A 9415-nucleotide genomic window follows, 5' to 3' on the forward strand; every position below is an offset into this window, starting at 1 on the left:
CCGCTGTTTGTGTGTGTGTGTGTGTGTGTGTGTGTGTGTGTGTGTGTGTGTGTGTGTGTGTGTGTGTGTGTGTGTGTGTGTGTGTGTGTGTGTGTGTGTGTTTGTTTGTTTTACTGGGCACTGGGAAACGCTCGTTCATATTTGGTCAAATCTGGCCTCCCGAGTCCTGCAACCGGGCTACCTCTCCCTCCTTCGCCGAATTGGACGAAGTTGGACTATGCGTCGACCTCAACGTGTCAATCGCGAGCGTCTGCGCCTTAAAGCGCTCCGACTTTTCCTAGGAATCAAGACGCTCTTTACCTGCTTCACAAGAGGAGTCACCGAGGAGGATCAAGAGGGAAAAAGTTGCAGGAAAGAAAACAAAGTTCCTCCTTCAGAGAAGACTGGCAACGTCAAGAACACCAAAGACCTTCAAGGAACTCTTCACCAGGAAGCCAGTCCACCATCAGGAGGTGAAAGAACGAGGTCTTCCTTCAGCAGCAACTACGCCGTCGAGTCCCTCCTCGGACAGGGAGGTTTCGCCAAGACGGTGCTGGTCAGGAGCACCACCACTGGGCGAACGAGCGTAGCCAAGATCCCCATAAGGAGGGAGGACTCCGCCACAGTAACTACGAACGAGATCGAAGCCCTAACGACCCTCGTACACCCAAACATCGTCCGTCTGGTCGACATCGCCACGGACGGGGTGTGTGACATTATCGTCACGGAGTACTGCTCAGGTGGGACACTCTTCGACGCCCTTTCAAGACACCTGATGACACCTTCATGGGGCGATCGTGTAGTCTCTTACTTCAAACAGATCGTGTCCGCCGTCTGCTTCATGCACGAAAAGAACTTTGTCCATCTCGACCTCAAGACCGATAACCTCGTCCTCGATGCCGAACAGAAAGTCGTCAAAGTCATCGACTTCGGCCTCTCAGCAAGGACGTCGGGGGTCTATAAGAGAGAGATTAAAGGATTCCGGGGTACTCCATGGTATATGGCCCCCGAGGTGGTGGACAAGGCCCAGCATCCTTATGCAGGAGGTAAGGTCGATGTCTGGGCCTTGGGATGTGTCCTTTACGAGCTGTGCGAGGGCTGCCTACCGTACTACGAGCCCTGGATGAACGACCTACTCCTCAAATACCAGATGGAACATTTCCTCAGGTCATGCGCGCTCGGAGGACCTGGCTTCAACCTCCTGATATCAGGAGTCTTCAGGGAGTCTCAAGAACGGGCTCTCCTCAGCGTCCTGCAGTGCATGCTCGATCCCAAACCCGAGAGCAGGGTAACTATTTGGCAGGTACGCCAATACAGACTCCCAGATGATAGGAAATGAGAGGAATAATGAAAAATTTGCTTAGTTTGTGATGTCGTCTATGAATAGTCCAATAATGACTATGTCCTCGAGTCAGGGGAAAATAAAATATAAGAAAATATTCTTAGAAAAAAAAATCCCCTCAGCTGAATAAAATTATTTTGGTCAAATCATTTGATGCAAGTGGGGTGGGGGCAGGTATTCTTAAAGTTGTGCTTTTAAACCCCAAGAGGTTATCGAAACTGGTTCTTGGGGTTATCCAAAAAAGGTATGCTGGAAAATATATTAAAAAAAAAAACGTTTCAAATAATATTTTATGCATTTATTTTTGAAAATTAAAATATATTACTCCCTAGAATTCAGGTGTTTGTTCATAGTCGTCTTTTATTTTTTCTCTTTTTTGCGGTAAATTAAAAGTTTAATCGTTGGGAGCAGTAAGACTAATATGGGCGAAGTGGTATCGGGTTGACTTAGAGTTGAGCTTTGGAGTATCGGGGCTGAACAACTTTAAGATCCACTGGGTTAGAGGGAAACCCATCAGTAACTGAGCAGGTGGAGGACATACCCAGACCTGATTAGAGAGAAGGGCGTGGTTTCTCTTTCATTGCAAACACTATAGGACGACTTTAACAATTCTAAAGGCCTCCCAGACTAGGTAGTACCATTTTCCTTCATTATGGTTTCCTTTGTTTGTTTGTTCATTTATCTATTTATCTATTTATTTATTTATCTATCTATCTATTTATTTATCTATTTATTTATTCATCTATTTATTGATTTTTGTGTGTGTATTACTATTACGTTCCTTAAAAAATCCCATGTGAGCCTACTGCTCCAAATGTTTAACTTTTAATTTTCACTATAAAAAAAAAAAAAAAAAAAAAAAAAAAGAGAGAAAAATAAAGGACGGCTATAAACAAACACCTAAATTCTAGGGAGTAATTTAATTTTAAATTTCAATCAATAAATGCATTAAATATGATTTGGAATGAATTATCTATTTGATATTTTCCAGCATACGTTTTTGGATAACCCCAAGAACCAGTTTAGATAACCCCTTGGGGTTTAAAGGCACAACTTTAAGAATAGCTGCTTTAAATCCACTTGCATCAGATGATTTTACCAAATCAATTGTATTCAGATGAGGGGATTTTTTTTTTTTCTTTTTTTTTTGAAGAATAATTTTTTTTCTCCTGACTAGAGTACACATTCAATGTTGGACTATTCACAGACTACATCACATATTGAACAATTTTTCCTTTTTCTTTTCATTTCTTATTACGTGGAAGGCTGAATTTTCATACCTGCCAAATAGTTACCCTGCTCTCGGGTTTCGGGTGAAACATACATTGCAGGACGCTCAGGAGACCCCGTTCTTGGGACTCCCTGAAGACTCCTGACATAAGGAGGTTGAGGGCAGGTTCTGCGAGCACGCAGCATCTCAGGAAATATTCCATCCAGGGCTCGTAGTACGGAAGGCAGCCCTCACACACCTCGTAAAGGACACATCCCAAGGCCCAGACATCGACCTTACCTCCTGCATAAAGGTCCTGGGCTTTGTTCACCACCTCGGGGGCCATGTATCATGGAGTACCCCGGAATCCTTTCATAGCTCTCTGATAGACCACCGACATCCTTGCTGAGAGGCCGAAGTCGATGACTTTGACGACTTTCTCTTCGGCATCAAGGAGGAGGTTATTGGTCTTCAGGTCCAGGTGGACAAACTGGTTCTCGTGCATGAAGGAGACGGCGGACACGATATGTCTGAAGTAAGAGACTACACGATCGCCCCATGACCTGGAAGGTGTCTTCAGGTGTCTTCCGAGGGCGTCCAACAGTATCTATTTATATACCAATTTGTTGCCTTTTATATGGGAGGTAGCCACCCAAGGAATCCACCCATCCGCCATCCAGCCCATTGTCATCCATCCCCCATTTATCTTAGCGCCTTGTGGATCAAGGGTCATCCCTGTCTCCCGTCTACTGTCCATTGACCCTTCTCGATCAAATATAACTGGTGAGGAGCCTACTACAGGAGGCGCTGAGTAGCTGCGGCCGAAGCCGTCACCTTTGCCCTATTATGCGCTTTGGGGACACTTGGAGGGCAGAAGACAAGCAGTCATTGCTGGGAATTGGAAAGAACTGCGGGATTCGAACTCATTACTAAGCAAATGCGAGACCAGGGTGCTTCCCATCATACCACCAGCGCAGATGTATAGTTGGTATAATATTGAAATCAAAACACATATTAAGAAATCTTAGTTATCAATGTGCTACACTCTCTTGAAAGACGGAGAATACGGGGTGATCTAATAGAGGTCTTCAAGTGGATCAAAGGCTTTAACAAGGGTGTCGCAAATAAGGTCATCATATAAAGACAATAGGGCATGACTCGCAGTAATGGATTTTAATTGGACAAATTTAGATTGATGAAAGAAATAGGCAAGAACTGCTTTACCAAAAGAGTAGTCAGCGAATGGAATAGACTTAGTAACCGTGTCGTGAGCGCTAAAACCATCGGTTGTTTTAATAAAGGGCTAGACAACTTTATGGATGGGGATGACAGATGGAAATGGTCATGGAACTGCCTAGTGTAGGCCTTATGGTCTCTTGCAGTATCCTTCATTCTTATGTTCTCGTGTACCTCAGAGTCAAGAACTCTCCGTGCCAGAGTCTTCAAAAAACTCGAAAACGAGAGACGATCGATGGCTTACTCTGCATCCATCTTTTGATTTTTCCATCGAGAGAAGAAGAGGAGGAAGAAGAAAAAAAGAGGCAGAGGACGAAGACAAAGAAGAACAACATGTTTTCCTCCTCCTCTTTCCCTTCTTCCTCATCTCCATTTCCCACCTCTTCTTCTTCCTCCATCTCTTTTCCTTCTTGATCTCCCTCTTCCCCTACTTTCTCTATTTCTTCCTTATTTCCCTCTCACTCTACTTATTTCCCTTCTTCCTTTTGCTCCTCTTCCTCTTTTTCCTTCATCTCTTTTTCTTCTTATTTGTCTTTTTCTTCTACTTCTTTCTTTCCCTCCCCCTCTACACTTTTCCCTTCTTCCTCATCTCTCGTTTCCTCCTCCTCCTCCTCCTCTTCCTCTACCTCATTCTCTTATCTTCCTCTTCCTTTACCTCTTTCTCTACTTCTTCCTTTACCTCTTCCTCCTCCTCCTCCTCTTCTTCCTCCTCCTGCATCTCCTCTTATTCTTCCTTAGCTTCTTGCACTTACGGATGTCATCCTCCATTACGACAAAACCTGATGAAGTCAATTGCAGCTTTCGTGTAATTACCAACTCCTCCTCTTCTTCCTTTTCCTACCCCTCCTCCTTTTCCTCTTCTTCCTTTTCCTCCTCCACCTCTTGGTCCATTTCCCTATTCAACTTGTATTATTATTCCTTTTCGTGCTGTTGGTTTCTGTTCTGTTTCACACATTCTTTGCTGATATTTCTTCTTCTTCTTCTCAGTCATTTTCTTATATTCCGCTGTCATCAATCTTATTCGTCTTCTCCCTTCTCTTCTCTCCTCAGTCTTCTTCTCTTTCCTTCATTCTCTTTTTCCTCTTTCTTGTCCTTCTCATCTTCTTATTCATCAATCTTATCCGTCTCCTCTTCTTCTTCGTCTTCTCTTTCTTCATTCCCTTTTGCCTTTTCCTTAATTTTCGTCTTTCTCTCCCGATTTCTCTTAAACCATTTTCTCTAGTTCCTTCTCTTCCTCCTCTGTCATCTCATACTCCACGTCCTCCTCCTCCTCCTTCTTCTTCTTCTTCTTCTTCTTCTTCTTCTTCTTCTTCTTCTTCTTCCTCTTCTCCTCCTCCTCCTCCTCTCCCTCCGTTTTCTTACAACTGCTACATTTCTTATCTTATCATGCTTCCCTTTCTCAAGTCCTACTCTACTTTAAGTCCTCAGATCATTTCTCACCTTCCCTCCTTCCTTCCCTTAACCAACTAAACCAACATATGAAATACAAGATCAGTCACGACAGCAAGACGAGATTATGCATAAGGTTAGAAGCGCTGGTAAACTACAGTCTACAACAACCAGCCAACCCTCACTTTCCCCCGTTCCCTTCAACCACCTCCCGTCGGTCACTCGCTCTCCTCAACCCAGCCAACATAGGCACCTTACTTATGGTATGCTGTCACCTGGACTCACTTCAACACTGAATCAAATCGTTGTGCATCACTAACTGTCATTGATTCTGAGTAAGTGGACCCCATTGGAAGATGGTTAGGACCCTGAGGAACCCCAGGACCCCTGACTGGGAACCACTCCTTTAACTACACATGATCCAACTCAATCGAAGCATATTGAACTACAACGATGAATCATAAAATCACACAAGATACATCCATCCTACTTTTCCCATTATCAGCGCCCCACACCCACCCTCATCCTTCTTCTGTATCCTTTTCCCTTCCTCTTCCACCTCCTCCTCTTCCTCTTCTCTTTGTTCACCTCAACCTTCCTCTCAGGCTTCTCTTCATCGTCTTCCTCGTCTATCTTCTTGTTCTTGATTTCTTTTCCTTTTTCTTCTCATTTCTGTCCTCACTCAATAATTCTACTCTTCCTTCATTCCTTCATTCTTCCCTTCTTTCCTTTCTCCCTTTCTTCCTACCTCCACTCTACCTGCCTTCTTCTCTTCCTTCACTCTTCCATTCCATCTCCCTTTTCATACTCCTCTCTTTATCCACTTCTCTTCTCCTATTTTCCTTCTTTCCCTCTCCATCCCACCAACCCACTCCCCCCTCACACTCAGAGCTAAATCGGTCAAGCATTTTCCTTCCATTTGCCACCTCGTTACCTCCCCACCTCCCCCTCCCACTCCCTCTATCTCCTTACCCTCCCTCTAACCCCCTCCCCTCCCTCCCTCCCCCCCTCCCCCCCCATCTCCATGGGAAACATTTACATCCCGCGTGACCTTCCAGTCCGTGTTTACATTTTCCCACTCCTGGATCAGCTCGGCCACGCCCAGATCCTCTTCTATTATTCCCCTCCTCCTCCTCTCCCCCTCCTCCTCCTCTCCCCCTCTTTCTCCTGGGAGGGAGGCAAGGAGGGAAGGAGGGAGGGAGTTAGGGAGTCAGGGAGTGAGGGAAGGATGGATGGATGGAGGGAGGGAGGGAGGGGAAGAAGGAGAGGTAGAGGGAGCGAAGAAGGCAGGGAGAGAAGGCGGGAGAGAGTTAGGGAGGCAGGGAGTGAGGGAAGGATGGATGGATGGATGGAGGGAGGGGAGGAAGGAGAGATCGAGGGAGCGAGGGAGGGAGGGAGGGAGGGAGGGAGGGAGAGAGAGAGAGAGAGAGAGAGAGAGAGAGAGAGAGAGAGAGAGAGAGAGAGAGAGAGAGAGAGAGAGAGAGAGAGAGAGAGAGAGAGAGAGAGAGAGAGAAAGAGGGAAAGAGGAAAGGGTAAGGGGAGAGAAAGAAGGAGAGAGCGAGAGAATAAGCGATACATATATACATGGAGAAAGAGAGAGAGAGAGAGAGAGAGAGAGAGAGAGAGAGAGAGAGAGAGAGAGAGAGAGAGAGAGAGAGAGAGAGAGAGAGAGAGAGAGAGAGAGAGCTTTCAGCCTTGACAGAATTCCTGTACACTTTTATGTTTTTGTTTGTTTGTTTGTTTGTTTGATGTGCTAAAAGTTGTTAGTTTTGTTTCGTTGGATCTGCTTGCAAACCTTTAAAACTTGCATCTTCTCATTATTCTTCAATTTTCTTTAATTTCATTTTATATATATTTTTCCTTTCTACAATTTTAAATTTTTATAATTTCTTTTACCTATTACCTCCTTCTAACATACCTGTTGATGAATTTTAGATTTATTTTTCATTTGTTATTTTTCATTTATTCCAAGCGGTTTTAATCAACATTACATGCAAAAGAGAGACAATGTATATCAACCAATCCCTTATATACCGTGTGGTACTTTCCCGTCTTCTCAAACTGCCGCCAGGCGATTTTATTCATATCCGCTGTAACCCTGTCGGTTACAGAAGGGTTAGGTCTATTACTACTTTTTTTTTCTAGATATCTATATAAGTAAAAAATAAACTGACCCTTCGCGTTTGGTGGTAAATCGGTTACACCGCCAACTACGGTGAAGAAGAAGAACTCGAAGAAGAAGAAGAACTCGAAGAAATCGAAGAAGAAGAAGAGGAAGAACTCGAAGAAGAAGAAGAAGAAGAAGAAGAAGAAGAAGAACTCGAAGAAGAAGAACTCGAAGAACTCGAAGAAGAGGAAGAAGAAGTAGAACTCGAAGAAGAAATCGAAAAACTCGAAGAAGAAGAACTCGAAGAACTCGAAGAACTCGAAAAAGAAGAACTCGAAGAACTCGAAAAAGAAGAACTCGAAGAACTCGAAAAAGAAGAACTCGAAGAACTCGAAAGAGAAGAACTCGAAGAAGAACTCGAAGAAGAAGAACTCGAAGAAGAAGGAGAACTCGAAGAAGAACTCGAAGAAGAACTCGAAGAAGAACTCGAAGAAGAACTCGAAGAACTCGAAGAAGAACTCGAAGAACTCGAAAAAGAACTCGAAGAACTCGAAGAAGAACTCGAAGAACTCGAAGAAGAACTCGAAGAACTCGAAGAAGAACTCGAAGAACTCGAAGAAGAACTCGAAGAAGAACTCTTTATTTTCCAAAAAAAGGGGCGTAGCCCAGGGCGCGCAGGCCAAGGCCCCCGGCGTAGCCGGGCCGTCGCAGCCGGTGGGCTTGTCGTAAAAAAAAAAATTATCACTTCCATCTCCCCCTCCCGTTCCACCTCTTATCCCTCTCATCCCTATTCCTCTCCTTCTCCCCCGACCCTCCCCTCCCCTTTCCCCCAGACATCCCTCTCACCCCCTTCCTTTCCTTCTCCCCTTTACCTCTCTCTCTCTCTCCCCTTACCCCTCCCATCCCTCTCACTCTTCCCTCCCTCTCCCCTTCCCCCCTCTCTCTCTCTCCCATTCCTCCTCCCATCCTTTCACCCACCTTGCTCTCCCTCTCCCCCTTCCCCTCTCTATCCCCTTCCCATCCCTCTCACTCACCTTCCTCTCCCTCTCACTCTCATTCCCCCCCTCTCTCTCTCCCGTCCCTCTCTCCCTCTCTCTATCTCCTTCCCCCTCCCATCCCTCTATCCCGCTCACCCACATTCCTCTCTCTCTCCCCCCTCCTCCTCCCCTCTCTCTCACTCTCTCCTTCCCACTCCCATTCCTCTCACCCCTTTTTTCCCTCTCCCCGTCCCCCTCTCTTTATCCCCTTCCCCCTCCCATCCCTCTTACCCCTTCCTCTCCCTCTCCCTTCCCCTCTCTCTATCCCTTTCCCTCTCCCATCCCTCTCACACCCTTCCTCCCCCTCTCTCTACCCCCTTTTCTCCCTCCCTCTCACACCCTTCTTCTCCCTTTCTCCTCCCTCTCTTTCTCTCCCCTCATCATTCCCATCCCTCTCACCCCCTTCCTCTTCCTTTCCTCTCTCCCTATCCCCTCACCCCTCCCATCACTCTCACCTTATTCCTCTCCCTCTTCCCCTCCCCGCCTCCCCCTATAGAAACCCCCAATGTCCTGAAGTGTTGTTACCTATGCCACTTCACTATCACTTCTTCCTTTCCTCCTCCTCCACTTTCTCCTTCACCATCAATTTTTCCTCCTCCTCCTACTCCTCCTCCAACTCCACTTCCTCCTCCTCGTCTTCCACCTCCACTTCCTCCTCCTCTACGTTCATTTTCTCTTCCTCTTCCACCTCTACTTTTCTTCCACATATTCACTTCCTCCTCCAGTTTCTCCTCCTCCACCCCATTTCCACTCCTTTTACCTCCACTTGCTCATACTCCACCTTCCATTCCTCTTCCTTCACCTCCCCTTCCTCCTCCTCCCCTTCCTCCCTTTCCACCTAAACTTTCACTTCTTCTATTTCCTCTTACTCCACATCCACTTCCTCCTCCACATTCCCTCCCTCCTCCTCCATCGAATTCTTACTCCTTTCATCTCCACTTCCTTTTGCTCTCCCTCCACTTACTCCACTTTTCCCCCAACGACCTCCTCACGGGGTCGCGTGGTAGCTTAGTGGATACCGCGTCGAACCCACGAACAGGTGATCGTGGGTTCGACTCCCGAGGGCCGCCACGTGCTATGTCGCGTTGGTTCCCGACAGCCCTGGCCAGGCGGGG

The 9415-nt window shown here is 46.2% G+C and overlaps 1 protein-coding gene across 1 annotated transcript; it reads left to right on the forward strand.

The window, feature by feature from the left end:
* The first annotated feature begins 217 nt into the window (after window positions 1-217).
* LOC143017950 (uncharacterized) lies at window positions 218-1318 on the forward strand. Its single transcript, XM_076172987.1, has one exon. It carries the CDS (start codon window positions 218-220, stop codon window positions 1316-1318), a length of 1101 nt encoding a protein of 366 aa, XP_076029102.1.
* Window positions 1319-9415: the final 8097 nt, after the last annotated feature.

The sequence above is a fragment of the Oratosquilla oratoria genome, chromosome 33 (genome assembly GCF_046742065.1).
Source record: "Oratosquilla oratoria isolate Oo_2021 chromosome 33, ASM4674206v1, whole genome shotgun sequence".
Taxonomy (NCBI): domain Eukaryota; kingdom Metazoa; phylum Arthropoda; class Malacostraca; order Stomatopoda; family Squillidae; genus Oratosquilla; species Oratosquilla oratoria.

What these genes read in the sequence shown, in the direction of transcription:
- LOC143017950 (XM_076172987.1), top strand. Translation starts at nt 218, where the DNA reads ATGCGTCGACCTCAACGTGTCAATCGCGAGCGTCTGCGCCTTAAAGCG.